This window comes from Cynocephalus volans, chromosome 8 (genome assembly GCF_027409185.1).
Source record: "Cynocephalus volans isolate mCynVol1 chromosome 8, mCynVol1.pri, whole genome shotgun sequence".
In the NCBI taxonomy this organism is placed as follows: domain Eukaryota; kingdom Metazoa; phylum Chordata; class Mammalia; order Dermoptera; family Cynocephalidae; genus Cynocephalus; species Cynocephalus volans.
In genome coordinates, this window is record NC_084467.1 from 100,463,356 (window position 1) to 100,483,126 (window position 19,771).

At 34.6% G+C, this 19,771-nt stretch overlaps 1 protein-coding gene and 1 pseudogene across 1 annotated transcript in view; both read right to left on the reverse strand.

The window, feature by feature from the left end:
• Positions 1-810: 810 nt before the first annotated feature.
• The window catches only part of PHTF1 (putative homeodomain transcription factor 1), a 43,534-nt gene continuing 24,573 nt past the window's right edge, over positions 811-19,771 (reverse strand). The window contains exons 7-19 of the mRNA XM_063104862.1: positions 18,491-18,628; positions 17,116-17,275; positions 16,035-16,208; positions 15,835-15,924; positions 14,630-14,851; positions 9,715-9,843; positions 9,035-9,307; positions 8,154-8,285; positions 7,554-7,640; positions 4,007-4,162; positions 2,904-2,999; positions 1,435-1,560; positions 811-927 (exon numbers count right to left, since the gene is read on the reverse strand). Of these exons, the coding sequence (XP_062960932.1) occupies positions 907-927; positions 1,435-1,560; positions 2,904-2,999; positions 4,007-4,162; positions 7,554-7,640; positions 8,154-8,285; positions 9,035-9,307; positions 9,715-9,843; positions 14,630-14,851; positions 15,835-15,924; positions 16,035-16,208; positions 17,116-17,275; positions 18,491-18,628 (1,804 nt within the window). The 3' untranslated portion in view covers positions 811-906. The remainder of the gene's footprint in view (positions 928-1,434; positions 1,561-2,903; positions 3,000-4,006; positions 4,163-7,553; positions 7,641-8,153; positions 8,286-9,034; positions 9,308-9,714; positions 9,844-14,629; positions 14,852-15,834; positions 15,925-16,034; positions 16,209-17,115; positions 17,276-18,490; positions 18,629-19,771) is intronic.
• LOC134383268 (small ribosomal subunit protein uS5-like) lies at positions 1,972-2,831 on the reverse strand (annotated as a pseudogene).

The window sequence follows — 19,771 nt, forward strand, 5'->3', positions numbered from 1 at the left end:
TATATTAAGTTGCACAACAGATAAACTATGAATGAAACATAGCACTGTGTTAGCAAACACAACGCGAATGATCTACATGGAAACCATGTTCTGTGAGTATGGTGGGCATGAATGAATGTGCATACACTTAAAGCACTGTGATGGGAAACACAGCTCAAGTGATCGATATGGAAAGCATGTTTTATGATGGACATGGATAAACAGGCATATACTTAACTTCTCATGCGGAATTACATGGCATATTGTATGCATGACTCTTTCATCAACTATATAGTTATTAGGATTAACTCAAAATTATAAATTAAAAGTTTCTCCACAGTTTAACATAAATTCACAGTTTAAAAGGTTATTTTTTTCCTCACCAAGAAAAAGCCTAGAAACTGAAATTCTCCAATAAAGTTGTTTTATTTGGATTCAATCTAAAATAGTTTGTTTGATGTCTTCTTGATAGAGAAATGAAATCTCCTATTCCATAGACCGTAATAGAAAAGTATTGAATTTGCATATTTCCAATAAAAGATATTTGCTCCATGCTTTGGGCATCTACCATAGTTACCCAAAAAACTATTTCCAGTAAATATGACAGTCACAGTACTGAAGTGCCCAGAATAAATTTCCTAACTTAGAAGATTGCCCTTGTGTTAACATAACATACACAGTCTTTAGTTTGCTGACTTTTCATGTTGTTTGAAAACCATGAAAATACAGGTTCTTAGCATGTAAACCCAGTTGAAAAAGGACTTGTTCCTCTGAAAACATCGTTCCTTAGATTTGGCAGAGCTGAGAGCACCTGTGCATGTGAACGAGCAGGTGAAAATCTCACTAGTTTCTGCAGTTATCTCTTTCCTTAATGGATAAGTATTGATGATGCCAGCCAGGGGAGAGAGTCCAGGTATACGACTCAGCTTATGATTTAATTTTCCAGAGCTAAGAAAAGAAAATCACCAAAATAAGTTAGTTTTAAGATGAACAGGTAGGATTTATTGGTACATTTACATGACTGAATCAAGAACCCTTTATACTTGTATGAGAAGAAAAAGTATCAACTCTGGCAATAGTAACCATAGAACATCATAGAGAAAAAACATTAAAAACTTCCAGGATCAAAAATAATACACTGCAATTCATGGTTCCTTTGTTTTTCATTCATTCTACCTCTGAACATTTCCCTAAATCAGAGTAAGACCCTTACCCAGCACGTGCTATTAAATTGACATGAAATTCAAACTTGATTTTTTGTTCCATTCAAGAACTGTCTACTGTACTCGTATAAAATGAGAAAACCTAAGCTGAGAAGTCTGTGAACCACCAATCAAAATGTGTTTCTTGACCTCAAGAGTTATTTCCATGCTGGTCACACTCACATACACACAAAGTGTGAAGAGCACGATAATTTTTAAGACTAAGATGCTACAGAGTTGCAGTCATACTTACTCTTATATTAAATCCTAGAAGATCACTTATAACACCTGAGACAGCAGAAAGGATAACTACTCTTGTGATATTGTAGATTAGGGGATTCATTGTCAGTCCATAAAGCCTAAATGGTGTGTCCAATTCCTACAAAATATGAAAGAATTGAAATGAGATACACGGTTTCTCAATAGCTATCAGTGATTTCTTGCTATTTTTTAAGTCTTAGGTGAGGATGACTGTTTCAGCTGTCTTTCCTTAATATTCAAGAGCTATCTTCAAAAAATCCATAAAGTACTCTCACCTACTTTTGCACTAACTAAGCTTTTTAAGGTGGGTTTGAGCGATATGTTATTTGTGGTTTAAAAAAAAATGTAATTTAAAAAATGTGACATATCAGCAGTCATCAGGACCTGGATAACAAGATCAGAAAGTTTTTCTTATGTAGTATTAACCCCAAACCATCAAGTCAGCATTTTGAATCTACACAGGCTAACAGCTACCAGTTATCTTTTCTAAGAAGTGAAGCACTAATTTAATTAATTACTTAAAACAGGCTTAATTCGCTTTATTTTTCTTGTATAAAAACACTACATGCATGATGGCCATAGCTGTGGCCTGGGTCCTCTGCACAGACTCTGGTGTAGGTCTTTAGGCCATAGGCAGTGAATTCCTGATAGAGAGACTTGAACACATCTCTTTCCAGAGGTTTGGGGTGAGACAGTTGTAAGTTTTAGAGACAGCATCAAAGGTAGCCTTTGCAAAGTTGCCGGGGTGACAGTGAAGCCCCTGGCTGAGGTGTAGCAGTGGTAGATACCAGCCATTGGTAATGGCTTCTTGGGCACAGAGGCTGAGATGTGCCTGTGCCTCTGGGAGCACGGATGAGGCCACCAGCACAGAGCCAAAGCAGCCATCACCCTGCAGGTGCTATGTGGGGCTTGCCCATTTTGTTCCCCCAGTAGTCTCCCCACACAGGGACAATGGAAAGCTTGATATGATGATAGCCCCACGGATGGCCGGGCTACCCCCTTGGATCACTAACACCCAAACTAACATGGCCACTGTATTCCCTGATGGTGACAAATGCCTTGAACCTGGTCTTGTGGTCCAGCATGGGCCTGCTTTTGCATAGGTGAAAACCTTGTCCTTGAGGGATGTCCACAGGAAAAAGTCAATGATCTCTGACTCCTTGCTGAGCAAGGAGAAGAGACAGATCTACTCCAGGGACTTGATCTTCATGTCCTTAACCTGGTGGCCCATGTTGGTGATGGGCATCCACTCTCTGTCCTTAGCCTTGCCTCTGGGAGCTCTGGGAGCCCAGCCCGGGCCCTGCCCACCTCCACGACCCCTGCCCCAGACACCACTGCAGAAGCCTCCACTTCCAGGCCTCCTTCCCCGCCCAGGATATCGTCTGCCATTTGGTGTTTTCTCAGAAAAGAAAGTGATTTAATTTAAATGGTAGTGAAAGAGTGTCACAGGACATTACTCACTTTCAATAACTTGGTCGACAGCTTTAGCACATTGTTGACTAGAGTGAGCTGTTCCTTCTTATTTGGCTTTTTTTCCATCTTAAGATATAAATTAATCTAAGGGAAGGAATAGAGATTAAGGTAAATTTCATAGAAAAAAGATATATTACTGCATTAAATCTGGCAGATTTTGTGGGTCATGTTTTCAAGTAAAATAAATTCTGAAATTCTAGCAGCTATTTCTGGAGAACATATGTCATGTACCCTAGTCCCTATCCCAAATCAGTCTTCCTTTGGCAAAGAAAACTACTTAGTGAAGGAAAAATAATTAATTATGAAGAAATTTAATTATCAAAACAATAAAAGTTTTAAATATTAATTGTGAAATAACATAATTAGGATGTAAACTCCCTGAATTCAAAAACTATCTTATTCATCTCATTATTATTTAGTATCCCCCAAATAATCTAACACCCTCATTAAACATTTGTGGAATGGAAGAAGACAGCCACATTTAACTTACTAATTCCTTATTTTTTCCCTTATAGGAAGAATCTTCAACTATGATCCTAAGGCAAAAAAAAAAAAAAAAAAAAACCCAAAACTAGTGATACCAAATTTTATTTTTAAGTTTATGGATAAACTTGAAATTAAAAATAAAACTTTTAAGAGCCACTTTATACTATTCTGTATTTACAAGAAACATTTCTCGATCTTAGAATCTATTCACATACTGAGAGATAAGTATTTTCCAAACACTGAATAATGTATTCTATGCCTGACAGAGAAGAAATTCAAAAGCTTATTAAACGTATTAAATGAAAAGTACTCTAAAAATCTAATACTTGATGTAGAATATGAAAATAAAAGAATGCTCCGTTACCACCAATAAAAATACCTTTATAGTATACAAAGTATTTTTAACCCATTATATCTTAATTCTCACAATCCTAAGAGCAGGTGAGGAAGATATACTCACTTTACAAGGAGTAAACAATTACAGAGTAGCAAAGTGACTTGGGCAGTCATATAGCTAGAAAGTGGTAACTATTCAATCCTGAGTCCTCTGCATAATCTTACAGTATATTATTACCGCTGAAACAAACTGACAGGACAACCAGTACCTGTTCAGTAAGTAATATTGAAACATTGCTGTATTTCTTATTGGTTTCAGAACCCAGTGAGGCCAGGCGCAGTAAGAAAAGTAGTAAAGCTGTTTCCCAGATCAAAAATTCCCAGTTATAAGCATCATTCAGGAAAGTTTTATGTCCTTGGAGAACCTATACAAAAGATAAAAAAAAAAAAAGCTAAGTTTTTCATTTACCTGAAAACCATTTAATTACTCCTTTATCAGTTTTAAAACATTTTCAAAAATCCAAATATTTTAATACTCGAAGCAGAACAGTTTTAATACTCACAAAGTACTATCTATTTAATTAATCATTACATATTTCTCTAAGTTTCCTAGATTTTCACCTTTTCATGAAAGACAGCAAGGGTCTAGAAGTAACAAAGGAGGAAAACGTAACACAATAAGTAAAATAAGACAAATGCACTTCCAACTACTTTAACCAACAGTGTATCCACTCAATTATATGGTGACCATTGTTCAAAGTATTAAATTTGCATTATGTTTAGTGACCTCCCTAAAACATGTGGTGCATCCCACTGATATGACTAGAAAATCCTTTATTCCATTTTAGAACTCAAATAGCAGCAGCAGCAGCTACCACTTATTAAGTGCCTATTACGTGTCGTTTTCTCATAAAAGTTTTTTTTTTAATTTGTTGATTTAAAAGTAAAATATTATGCAAGCAAGCCCAAGGTTAGATGGAATTTACTGAAAAACATAGAGAATTCTCACAGAAACCAAAGGCAGGCCTTTTGAAAAAACAAGAAATCACCCAGCAGCTGCCCACCCCATCTGTCTTCCCTTAGGGCCATTCAGGCTCCCATTTCCACTCCTCTTAGCTAATTCCATTGCCTTACAAAACCCTTCTTTTCTGCTTACCCACTAACTCTGACTTGCAGCAGTTTGGGTTTGTCATGGCATGCTATGGCTCACTGACCCCTACTGACCTTTCTTTTCCAAAGTCCACCACTGATATCTCAGGTTCTTAGTTCTAATTTCCAGAAGAGATGATAATTATGTTTTGCTTGTCTGGGTCAGGTGTTCACCCCTGTTGATTAGTTATAACCAAAGGGGAGGGAGTAACAACTAGGAGAAGTCTAGACCCACCTCTTCAGAAGGGTGGTACGATTCATTGCACAGCGATCGATAACTAATACACAAATCACAGCCAAACTGCTACAAAACCAAGCACACAGAAATCTCTTAAAATCAGCTAGAGAAAAAGGACATTACTTTTAAAAGATCAGGAATAAGACTAACAGCTGACTTTTCAAGATAAAATATGGAAATCGGAAGGCAACAGAATCCTAAAAATGATGAAAGAAAATAACTATCAACCTAGAAATCTATTGCCAGTTTTAAAAAAAAAATCCTTCAAAAATGAAAGTGATAAAAAACATTTACAAACAAGCAAAAACTGAGAGAATTCATCACCAGCAGACTGACACTAAAATAAATACAAAGAAGTTAGTTACTCAGGTAGGAGATAAATACTCCCAGAGAGAAACATAAATGTAGGAAATAATGAAAACCAATGGGAAGAGTAAACATTTGGGTAAATACAAATGAATAATTGACTACACAAAACAATAATTATATCTTGTGGGTTTAAAAATATATGTAAAATTAAAATAAAAGATTAAAATAACACAAAAGATGGAAAGTATATGAGATAAAGTGTAAGATTATCAAGGAAGCAGTAAATTAATCATTTTATGAGACTGTAATAAGTTAAGGAGGCATGCTGTAATCTCTGACATTACTACTAAAAAATAGTAAAAGAATGTATAACAATAGAGAGTACTAAATGGAATACTAAAGAATATTTGGTTAACAAAAAGATGGCAAGAGAGAACAGAAAAGGGAAAATTAACAGGTGGACCAAACAGGAACCAAATAGTATTTGTAGTTAGTAGTTATAGTAATTATATTATGGGTCAGACACCCAAAACACTAAGACCATGAGGCTGGATTAAGAAACCAAAAAAGGATATGATTATACGAGACACACCCAAAATATGAGAATAAAAAAATGAAAGATGGTAGACAAAGATATAACATGCAAAAACTAATCAAAAGACATCTGGTACAGTTAAATTAATATCAAATCAAGTAAAACAATAGAAATAGAGACGTTATAAGGTCATGAAAGACAAAAAAAAAACCTGGCACATTTCCAGATTAATGAAGACTAAAGAGGAATGACAATGAAATGCAAAGTGTATTCTAAATTAGATCCTGGATTCAGAAAAAAAAAAAAAAAAAAAAACTATAAAAGACATAAATGTCAATCCACCAAGAAGATGGATAACAATTCTAAATCTGGATGTGCCCAGTCACACAGCTTTAAGATATATAAAGCAAAAGTTGACAGAAGTAAAGGGAAATATAGACAAATCCACAATCACCATAGACTTGAACACACTTTTACTAATGGCTAACAGAACAAGCAGACTGAAAAATGAGTAAGGATATAGGCAATTTGAGCAATGCAACTAATAAACTTGGACTAACTGATATACGAGGGTAGTTCTTCAAGTTCATGGAAAAATTGAATTAAGGGCCGAGCCCGTGGTGCACTTGGTAGAGTGCTGCGCTGGGAGCGCGGCGACGCTCCCGCCGCGGGTTCGGATCCCATATAGGACTGGCCGAGTGCCGGTCACGAAAAAACGACAAAAAAAAAAAAAAAAAAAAAAAAAGAAAAATTGAATTAAAAGGTAGTATGAATCCTTCAATGAACTTTTTGAAGACCTCTTGTATATAGAACATTGCTCTCAACAATGACAGAATATAAATCCTTTCAAAGTGCTGTTGAAATATTAAATAAAACTAAACATATGCTGGATAATAAAGTAAGCCTCCATATTTCAAAGGACTGAAAATATTCAGAGTATGTTCTCTGACCCACAGTAGAATTAAGTTAAAACTCAATAAATGGGCAAGTACAAGATAAACCTCTAACTTCTTGTAATGCAGAAAGCACAGAGTGCTTAAAAGAAAGACAGGAGGACCTGTCAAAAGGACACAGGAAGGGGCTTCAAGGGGCTGCCACCGGCCAAATCTGGGACAATTTAGTCATCAAAACAAATAGAGTAATAGAGTATAACTCACTGGATAAAAATAAGAATACATGATTCCACAAAGTAATTAATAAATGAATTAATGGGAAAGAAAAAAATAGGGTCTACCTTAGCGTGACAACTAATAAATGTAGAAGGAATAATGTAGTTAGAAAATCTCTGTTTTGCAACCACCATGGTATGTCAGCTTTATTGTCAATCAAAAAGTCATTACCAACTAAAATTAAAAATTAGAGTGATCTTAAAATCTTAAAAGACTTCAAAATTACCTTTATTTCCATTTCAAAAAGTTAGAAAAATTAACAAGTATCCAAAATAGAAAAGAAAAATGCAGACCTGTTTTATATCTACATGTATATACATCTATCTATATAAACACACAGTTACCTGGTCTAAAACAGAAAGTGAACCCTACAATAGAATTTTCATTTTTCATTAAAACAGATATGTAACTTTTACCTGGGCACAACAAATGAAAGCAATTGAAAGCGTCAGTAAGAAGACAGAAGATACAACCACATCAACTGAACGTTGTGGACCCCGTCTCTGTGGAGTAAGACATGCATGCAGATGTTAACGTAAGAGACAGCAACAGCCCTCACATCATTAACACTCTGAATTTTACTACATTAATGTGAAAATAAATGTTTATAAAAAGATTCTGACATAGGATTTCAACAGTTTGGGGACATCATCAACTTTAATTAAGCACTGACATCCATGCCTTTCCAAATTAAGGGGGTGACTGATTCATTGACATATTTTTCAACTGGAATATTTCCCCAAAAGTCAGAAAAAGATGCTCTATTTAATTTGTCACTCTGCCCTAGGAAATTTAAATTTTCTTTTCCCTTTTTAAGGTCTTATTTACTTAACCACTACCAGCTTTGCAGATAGATCACATCCAACTTGGTATCTAGCAAGTCTTTCAGCCACTGACATAATGTGTCCAAAACCCAGAACTATACTGCCTACTGAGTAACTGCTGCCAGAAACTTCAATATGCATCTTCTCTGCATATTCTTGCATATATTCTATTATTAGTCAAATAAAACTCACCTTTAGAAAGGAACGCAGTGATAACCATATTTTAATGTTCTCCACCTTTTTAAGTCTGAAATGAGGTATTTCATATTTCCTAGCTTTCCTGGCAGAAGTTATATGGCTGAAGAGTTTTGCAAATAAAAATCTCTAGAGGAGGTTTAAAAAAAATTACAAAGTGAAATGTATGCATGTCTTTCTGTGTGTATTTATAATTGTCAACAATATTCCCAGCATATAAAAAATGGTAAAAAGAATGAAATTCTAATCAGTGATCACTAAGATGATCAGTGAAAAAATTTTGTTAATAGGTCATTAACCTGTTGCTTCCAAAGCACATTATATGGTAATATATTTCTTCACGATATGGTACTCCTGACATTTGCAATGGAGAATCCACTAAATTTTGTGAATCCCCCACTTCACAAACTCAAATGTTTATACATGATTCGGACTCACTCCCAAATTATATTTTCATTCAAAATCACTTTTCTTGTGCATATCACCAATATATTAAGTCCTCAATCCATAACTCTTACCAAATTTCAATACATTTATTTCTCAATGGGACATTTTTCCCAAAAACGTTATCACTTTGAGAATTGCTACATGCTATGGATAAAAAAACAGCAAAGGCACATTGTGTGCAGATGCGAAGCAGTCAGCTAAGCTGGCTCACTGGCTGAGCCGCTTCTACACACTCAGCAAAATTTCAGATTACAACATGTAATTTGAAAAAAGTCACTAACAAATGTTAAATCCACAAATACTAAAAGTCTATTCATCAATCCTTCACTGCCCACTTTAACTTTTGGAAAGAGACCAAATCAAGAGAACAAAAACAACTCAATGGAATATCATATACAAAAAGAGGTAAGAAATTTTACTTGTCAACTGACCTGTTTATATGTTCTCTCTGCCACACACATCATAAAAAAAAACATCCAAGTAAGACACAATCTTTCAAAAAAATTAATTATAGACAAAATAACAACAGGTGTAACAGGTGGTGCTCCACAAAAGAGTGTCAAGATCTCCTCAGCTGAAATGGACTTCAGTTGGTCAAGGCTCTTCTCACGGAAAAGTCGATGTAAAAAAGGAAAAAATGCTAATCCAATGGTGACAACATTTCCCAGCATCTGATAACCTACTCCTTGCTGATATGCATTAACCTAGGAATTAAAGTTTCCATCATTATTGCATAGCTAAATGGAGTTACAAAGCAGTATTTACCAAATACTATTTAGATTATTAAAACACATTTTGAAAGAAGTACAAATAAAAATGACATACAGATTTATGACTTATAGATCTTATTAAAAATTAAGCTTAAATGAGATAAGAAATATTTGTAGAGTATACCTGAACAATTGATTGTGCTAACAGAGACTATGTATAGCAAATAAAATATATATATGCTACCAAGTAAAGACTCTGACTACAAAATTAAATACAGATACGCACACATTTGAATTTTGAAAGCAGTCATATTGTTTTAATCACTAAATACATTCTTATGAAACAGCTCCTGATCACTAAATATTTTTTTTGAAAAATCTAAAAATGTCTTTAATCTTACCCTGTTCATGATGATGCCACTTATTTCCAACACAGACATATCCATCTTTTTGCACTCATTCCCTTCCCAGATTATTGCACTAACTCGATCAGAGGCAGGACTCGAGTTCTGAAGCCAGAATAAATGGTTCTGAGAAGAAAAAATATAAAACTGTTTCTATCTACTCCTTCCTTCCTCCATTAGTTTTTCTTTCCCTTTGTCCAGCTCCCAGGAAACATTCACAGTGTTCAGTCTCAACAGTCTATTCACTCTCCCACACAAAGCTCTTCACTCCAATAACCACCTCTGAGATGTTGATTTCTTGTCCTTTTTTCTTTACTAAGCCATTTTCTTTTCTGGAGAGAGGCTAAATATCTTTTTATTTTTTTAAAGATGACTGGTAAGGGGATCTTAACCCTTGACTTGGTGTTGTCAGCACCACGCTCTCCCAAGTGAGCCACGGGCTGGCCCCTAAATATCTTCTATAATGAGAAGTGGTAGGTTTCCATGATCTCCTAGGTATGGAAGTGAGATGTGCTTAGTGTAATCACAGGATATTAAGGAAGAAAGTATTTCTAGAGCAACGAGACTACACTGGGAGTAGTAGGAAGTGGGAGAGTTGCTAAGGCCACATACCACATGAATGACTGAGGAGTTAAGCCTTTCTCTGGTCTAAGAAAGACACAGAACAGCACAGAAAGCTCAAGCTCAAGAGGACACAGTCACGGGCCAGCCCCGTGGCTCACTCGGGAGGGTGTGGTGCTGGTAGTGCCAAGGCCGCGGGTTCGGATCCTATATAGGGATGGCTGGTGCACTCACTGGCTGAGCGTGGTGCAGACAACACCATGCCGAAGGTTGCAATCCCCTTACCGGTCAGAAAAAAAAAAAAAAAAAAAAAAGAGGACACAGTCACAATGAAAACAAACCCGTATCTTCTTCTGCCATGTCATGTCTTACTCTTTAAGTATCAGCTAAAGTCCCATTTTACCAACACAGTTCTCTCTGACAGCCATAAGCCTCACTAATTTTGTACTTCTCTGACATTAAAAGCCCTTCTTGTCTGTATGAGACATATGAGCATCTAATTATATGGTGCTTTTATAGAGTCCTTTGCTTATTCCCTATATAATCATCTTATCCCCAAAATAAAATATAAATTTCTAGAAAAGAACCATATGGTGTATTTCTTCTCTCTCTACCACAATGCTTACCAAAATGCTGATTGGTATTTATAGATTTTACTCATCGATTCATTGATTTATCCAACAAATAATTATTAAGCACCTATTATATAACATGCACTGTAGATATAATGGAAAACAAGACATACGTCTTTGCTATTAATAAGCTTACAGATTTCTGAAGGAGACATAATTAAATAAAGTTACTATACGACATGGTTAGAAAGGAAAGAGTACTTTGGGAGTACACAGGAAAAGGTTTCCTGAGGAAAGTATCACTCAAGGCAAGACCTGCCTGAGAAATAAAAAGGAGTCAGCCAGGGGTATGGGTGTTAAAGAAAAGTACGTCCCAGGCAAAGAAACTAGTACGGGTAAAGGCCCAAAAGCACACGAGGGCTGGTACAGATCAGAAACTGGAGGAAGTTCAGTTGAACTTCCTCACCATGTGAGGAGTGTGGAGGGAATGGTCAGAGATGAGATTGTATTAGAGCAAATAAAGGAACAGAAGCACATAATCCTGAAGAAAGAAAAAAAATTTAAGGGGAGTGGCATTATTGGATTTGTATTTTTTAGAAGTATCACTCTGGCTATTGTAAGGAAAAGAAAAGGAAGAGGAGAAAGCCTGGAGAAGCTGTTATAATGATCCAGATGAGAGATGAGGATGGCCTGACTTAATAAAATTAATAATTTTTACTACTTCATCAAGGACATTCTTAATTAAAATAGCCTTTCCCCTCTCCTATGAGTATGTGTGATAGAGAATAATACCGTGTATAGTTTGGTGCCATACCTTGATTTGTGCTAAGGCACCAGCTGTGTTGCCCGCCGCTGCTTTTGTATCATCAGTGTGACTATTAACATTGTGAAATGGGAAAATAATGAATAATGTCTTGATTTTATCATGAAAATTGTTTTGATCTCACAGACTCTTGAAAGGATTCATAGGTCACACTTTGAGTACTGCTGCTGTAGTGTTTCCACATTATATCAGCTGCTGATTTTCTTTAGCTTACTATTTCTACTGTATTAGAGGCATTAATTCCTGTTTATTTTTGACGTTTTTAAAAAACATAAATGGCGGTTTAAATTTTTCCCTTTTTAAAAATCTCTGAAGATGAGCATATTTTCCTCTTTAGTCCTATTAATATGATTAATTATATTAGTGGATTTCCTAATATTGACCACTCATTTGGGATAAGTACTACTTTATTATGATGGATCGATGGATTCTATTTGCCAATATTTACAATTTTTGCATCATAATATTTATAAGTGAGATTTGTCTATGGTTTTTGGCGGGCATGTGTGTAATCTTTGGTTTTGGAATCAATGTTAAATTTGCTTTATAAAAATAATCTGTATATTTTTCTTTTTTTCCTATGCTCTGAAATAGTTTTAGTATTTTCATCACCTGATTTTTAAAAGTGTGTCAGAATTCTTTGTGAAAACAGCTGAGCTTGGTGTCTTTTTGGCAGGGAAACTTTTTTTTATGACTTCCTCTGTTTCTTTTTATAAAATTCATCTGTAGAAAGCTTTTGTGTTCTTTAGTGTTGGTTTTGGAATATTTTTCTAGAATATTATTTATTTAAGATAGTTTCTTTTTCAGACATTTCATAGAGTTGTACAAAGTAATCTCATAATTAAAAAAAATTTTTTTTCCCACTGTTTTGAGCTTGTTTTTTTGTTTGTTTTATGTGCTTGTGGTTTCTTTCCATCTTTTAAAAGTTAGGTTAACTATTGCTGTTTTTTTGATTAATTTTTTAAAAACCAGGCTTTTAGTTTTCTTACGAGTCTTTCTGTTTCCTAACTCATCAATTTCTGCTTTTATTTTTTTAGTGAGACATTTAATTTAGTTATTTTTATTTTTTTTTGTTTTTGTTGATAAACTCCTTCAGCTATTACCTATAGATTCTTATGCATCATGTGTTTATTGTTATTTTCAGAATATTTTGCACTTTCGTTTTATATTTTCCCTTTAACCCAAGAATTGGAGTGTGTGCATGCATGCCTATGTGCATGTGCGTGTGTGTGTGTGTGTGTGTGTGTGTGTGTGTGTGTGTGTGTTTAAACTTCCTGATGGGAGGGCCTATTGGTTTTTTACACTTAATTTATGGTTTTATTGTATGGTGGTCAGAGAATCTTTTTGTAAGTATCTATTTTCGAAGATTTATTAAAGTTTTCCTTTTGGCACAAAAAAAAAAAAAAGAGAGAGATGAGGATGGCCTGCATTGAACAGGCTGGACATGAGCAACTGGATGCACATATTTAGAGAATCACATCCAGAGAATGAGATGACCAATTAATGGTGGAGAGAGTGGGGTCAAGAATGACTCCAGGTTTCTGCCTTTGATGGTTAGTGCTGGTGTTCAGAAATATGGAGAATAAAAGAAGAACAGGTTAGGTACGGGGGATTGGGAAATGATGAATTCTGTTTGACAGGATGAGTTTACCTTACTCAATTATTTTTATATATGTCTTAAAATTATACTGTAAATCCCAAAAGTGCTAAGGAGGTCAACATCATCGTGACGCTATGCATAACCTCTGAGAGCTAATGTAATTTTGATGAATCTTCAGACTAAATGTAAAGAATATTTGGAGATTCAAACTTTGATAGTAGCATAAATCTTTAGTAAGAAAATATGTTTCTGATTAGTTTTTTAAAAATTAGTTTACATGTGGTATACATTTAGTGAAGTTGTAGGAAAAAAGTAAAACAAAAAAAAAACATTTAGTGGAGTGGGTTTATTTTTTTTTTTCATGTAAATGTGTATCCTAGACTATTGGTATCTTAAGGGCTGGCTGATTAGCTCAGTTGGTTAGAGCATGGTGTTATAACATCAAGCTCAAGGGTTCAGATCCAAAATAAAATAAATCAATGGTATCTTAGCATCAAGAAAATTCAATAATTAAACTAATGTGTAACCATCATCCACTGTTTGCAAGACAATACAGAAGTATTTAGCTTAAAGAAAAAACTAAGATTCATGATCATTATCATTAAACATTATGAAAGGTTAATATGAGAACAATTTCTTAATCATTCAATAATCTTTCCAGCAGTGAAATAAACTAACTAACACAGTTAGTGTTAGTTAAACACTAACATTTATTGGGTGCTTACTCTTGTCAGGTATTATGCTAAGCGCTTTATATTATCTCATTAGCTATTTCACAACATTCCTAGGAAGCACAAGCTATTATTATGTGACGGATAGTTAAACAATTTCTACAGATGCAGAATGAACTCCTACATTGGTTGGAGGGTTGAAATAACTTCTAAGAAATATCCACTTCTAGGCTATCTGATTTTATAGTATTAATATTAAAAGTATCATTTTATTTATACATTATTAGAGAAGCAATGCCATTTCCTAATAATTCATATACAATACAATACAATAATAATTCATATACAATACTGTGATGTTTATGAAAATAAAATTCAAGGCAGAGGTATCAATCAAAGAACCCTGCTCATATAAAATGAAATTAAGAATCATTCTAAGGAAAATAATGAGAGAAAGTATTATGAAGAAAAATTTAGGTTAGGGCAAGTCTAGAATACCTCTCCCTGAGTTCAATCCCAACTACTTCGCTTACAAGCTATGCTCAATTTCCTCCTCTCTAAATTGGGGAATAATAATAGTGTCTATCTCACAGGATTATTGTAAAGTTAAATGAGATAATACAGTCCCTGACAAATGGTAAATTCACAATAAATATCTGCTGTTATTATCACTGCCTTCACAGACCTGCTGAAAAACATCCTCTTTGGGGTCGCGTTTGGTCCCTGCGTGAAGGGTCTTCACATGGGCACCCTCACTGTCACTGGTGACAGATGACCGGCACTCTGGGCCATGTAGCAGGTCATCCCATAACATATCTTCAGTTTCCGAGTCATGGCGGGTGCTTTCTGAGTCTCTTCTTGATATGTTGAGGCTTCGAGAGCCACCACTCACGCCAGATCTAGAGCCCTTAAAAGGAAAACAAAAAACAAAAAAGTTTATTCATCTTTAAAAACAATTATATATCTGAAATAAAATTAAAATAAGTTATCTATGGCAGTGGCTGGCAAGGCTTCATCAGTCGATCACCATGTATTCTTTGCTCACAAGGCTCCGTACAGCAACAATAAATTTTAGATTTAAATGTTAAACTCTAATGTCTATAGCATACAGGACTTTAAAAGGACCCCTTCCACAGAAGTCATGGGATTGTTCAACTAAAGTGTTCTGGGGTAAGACTGACTCCTATATGCACACCCAGAGGACCTACTCAATCGGTTTGGCTGAGGCTCTTGATATGTACAAAATGTCCCCTACTCTAAATATTGAGCACCTGACTGTAGACCTAGTCATGTCCAGGAGCCTAGACCCAACACGTAAAAGGACAATCAGGCAGAGAAAAGGATAGACAATGAAGCTCTCCCGCAGTACAAACAATGAATGTTTTTCTAAGATCCCAAATTACCTTATCAATCAAAACAAAAACCACACCACTACCATCCACTCTGCTCGCCTCTGAATTATAAAATTCCAGATGATACAACATGCCCATTAGCTTTCACGATAAGGTTTGCTGATCCTACCTTTCAGAGGTCCTTTCTTAAAAAACCATCTTCATCAGTGTCAATCCAACTTCTGATGCTTAAGAATAAACCCCATACTCCAAGTGAATATTAAGTAATTTTCTCATCATTTAGGGACTAAGTAACCTCTTTCTGAGCATCACCTGTGATACTTTTAAGATTAGAGTCAAAGTGAAAAAGAATTCATTCCCCTTCTTGGGGTGAGCAGTCATCTGAAAGTTGCTAGATAAGTAGAGGAATAATTGGAGGCAGGGAAAGGGTAGGCAAAAATAAGCACTGCTTTAAGGCAACCAATAAAAAAAGGAATGGATAAAGTTATTATACTTAAGAATACACCTTGAACGCTGATCTCTCAAAAGGATACTTTACCTGGCTGAAGGCTACTGATTCAAATTCTGATTCAGCCAGACTATCTGAATCCCGCACAACATGACACCACCTTGTAGTGGTTTTCTTTACCTGCCAAAAATCAAGCCAACAAAGCATAGGAAATCATGTTACATACCTTGTTACTATTCAATGATTTAGGAATTAACGCCTATACTTTTGTAAACTGAAATACAAACTACCTGAGTGTTCAGGTGCTTTGAAAGTATTGATTTTCTATTCTTCACTTCACAACCATTGTCACTCGAGGCCCCTTCCACACTCCTCCGCAATAATATCATCTGCGTCTGTGCATCACCATCTTCCTCACTTGACAGATCATCCGAAATCCCATTACCCAAATGCCTAAAAGCCTCCTACAAAGAGAAGAGCAATACCTTCACAGGAGACAGTCCAAAATACTCTAGTAAGCTGTACATGAAAAGACAAAAAGTCATGTAAAAACTACCAAACAGTAAAAGTAAACTAAACCAAAATTAAACAAACCTATATATTAATTGATCTCCATAAAAAAAAAAAAAAAAATCAACTAACTTGAAGCTTAAATAGCCTAAATGATGAGGCAGTATTATGTAGTGGTTAAAAACACAGGCTCAAGTCAAACTCTAAGCCTAAATCATAGCTCTTCTACTTACTAGATATGTAACTTTACTAGATGTATAACTTTACTGGATATGCAACTTTGGGCAATTTATTAAATCTCTCTGGGGCTCAATTTCCTCATCTGAAAAGTAATGATAATTAAAGGACCTACCTCACAAGGTTGTTGAAAAACATGAAAGAAGTTAGTAAATGCAGAGCACTTAGAGCAATGCCTGGTTGTAATAATGGCTCAATAAATAGACTAAATGCCATAGCCTAACAAGTAAGAAAATATTTCCAGATTATGAAGTAAAAGTGTACAGTTAGTCTTAGAGATAAACCTGGAAAATAGTTTCCCAAACCCTTCTTATACTATCACTGCCTCTCTGGAATATGCCACAGCAGCCTCTACACTAATCTGTTTTTTAAATCTACCAGCCCACTGCTAAGGCTGGATCAGTAGCAGGATCAATAACAAGTTCTAGTCCTAGAAATTTTAAGAATAAGCTTCAGTCTTCATGTGATATTTCTTTTTTGTATTGTGTGGTTCTACTTATTTGTTAAGACAGATTTACAAACCTATTAATATCTATTTTGTATCTCTACCAGAAACTGAAAATAGGAAAATTTTAGACAGGAAAGAAAAGATGTTTTTACACTTATAACCCATTTAAATCGTACCTCCTGGCACTTCTCTCCATCCGAAAATTTTGCTTTCTCTCTTGTCTGCCACATTCTAATCTCTGGCCGACTTTGTCTCTTCTTAATGATAGAATGGAGACAACTTGAGTCATTGTCAGTTTCAGTCCCTTTGTTAGATACTAATTTTACTCTTTTAGTCCTATTTTTTTAAAAAGGAAAAAAAATTACTAGTTTTCTGAAAGTAAAATCTTTCATGAAATCACTTTTTTCTGAGGAATATATTATTCTGGAAATCAAGAGAATTCACAAACCATATTTTTTAGGCCTCTAGCTTGTATAGAAGGATATAATATTCACTCATAGAGACTCATAGAGAATATGAGTCTACTCTTCCGAGACTCATGTCAATTAACTGAGAGGAAGCAAGTACTTTTCAGTTTTGCAAGGAAGTAGGTTCATAGTCCTCTCCACTTATGCTCTAAATACAATGCCAAATCCTACTCATATTGCCTGTTAATGGCACTTCAGTTTCTCCTCTTCTTCTGTCCATCTATGTAAATATGACCCATCCTCAAAGCCCAGCAGCTCTCAATACCTTCATGACTCCTACTGACCGCTTTCCTCCAGAATAAGCTATTTCCTAAGCTACATAGCCTTTAGTCACAATATCTTTACATTGCTGTGACTACACCATACCTGCTACTCTTATCTTCCAAACTGGACAGTAAAATCATTGAGTACAGGAATGCATAGTACCCAGAACAGCATTTAGCACAAAAAACTCAAACACTTCAACTAAAGGGTATAAACATATCTTTAAAAAATATGTGAACATACTCCATCTTCAAAATGTAACTGCAAAAAAATCTTTATTTTTTAGTGACAATCATTAATATATGACAAAATAAGTATTTCTTTGCGTCACACTAGTGCTGTAATGACTTGCAAAATGATGAATGAGGTAAAATTTGTCTTTAAACCATTTCCTCTTCTGTCCTACAGCCCATCAACACTAGGTTCCTGTGCTGCATCCCAATTCTAAAGTGGTATCAGCTCTCACACTGAAAAATATCTGATCTTTTAAAAATTCTTCTTTCTCTCAACATGTTGGCTGATATGGCTTAAAATATTACCTTTTCAGAGCATTTATATTTTTGCAATCTTGTGGCCTAAAAAAAAATCATTAAAATCAAACAGAATGAAACTTTTATGGTAGATTACTGGATTTATAAGTGATATGACAGACAATGGAGACAGCATTTTGAGTAAGCATGTCCTTCCAGAGCCCTTAAAAATCACACCACAATGATAACATGCCTCCATTACTTACTCCTATGGCCTCATCATATTATATATTCTGTAAACACTAATGTGAATACAAAATCAAGTAAAAATGCCAATATAAGACTCCCACCTGTTGCCAAAGAGAGTCCCCCAAAAGCCACCAATAACGGGTGCAGATTCCAAAGTTTCTATTCCTCTGACTTTATCAGAGGAGTTATTATTTCCATTTTCTCGGCTCCCATCACCATTTATAGTTTTTCGTAATTTTCTACAAAAAATATTTCAATAATTTCAGATTATTCAAGACCTTTTATATTTCTGCCCCAAATATCCCTACAGAAAATTGTACTAACAGATTACTATCTGAAATCAAGTACAGTTAACTTCACATACTGAAGATAAATTATTCATGAACATTTCTGGTTTATGGGCAAAAGCAGATTCCAAACCAAAGTCCTATACTATCATTTTGTTCAGTCATTAAAGAAATAGAATGACTATCCGAAACATTACTTGAAGGAAAATTTTCACTTATATGACCAAGAGTGTTTTCAAGCACACTCAATACCACTAGCAGAAGGAGCAATTTCTTTAAATACAGACATTTAATCAGGGTAACACAATAATAGCGACTGATCACTTTTTATTAATATCCTACACAGTTAAAAGATATATCCTACAAATACCAATGAGGCACAGCACAGCACTTGATTTCCCTAGAAAACATTAAATCGATTTAACTGAATTTACAAGGAATTTTCTTTTTGAAAAAAAAAATTGTAAACATTCAAAAATAAGAATATGTTGAAATTCATTGCACCAAATGGAAAAATCATATTTAGTAATTGGTTAGGGGAACAAAAATCTACAGATATTCTGAGAAAAGACAATATAACTTTTAGACAATACTGCATATACCTAAGAAAACTTCAATAGTTCCAAAACCTACATATGCCACATAATCAATAAAAAATAACAAATTCAATGTGTAAAAAAGTCAAATCAATCCTTTATTAAAAGTTTAGACCACTTACAAATTAATTCTTATTATACAAGTACACTTTTGAAAAAAGGTAAAATTTTGGTAGCACTAACCCAATGTACCATGATCCTTGTTTACAGTAAATTTTAACCAAATTTTTATTAAGACTGAATTTCAAAGAGAACACTTTTTCAAAACCATTATTTCAGATAAATTTTAATAAATAATAATATAGTATAGGATTTTTTCTTTTAAAAACTGTACTGAATGAAAAATCCCACCTGAGATTAAAAGTTCATAACACAATTTCTCAGCATCAGGGAGAAAAGTGAAAAGTAAAGCATTTATTTTTTTTAAGCCAAAAAAAAATGAAAAAGTTCATAAAAGAGGCAGATTTTAAATTAACTTAATCAAATATTTTATAAATCT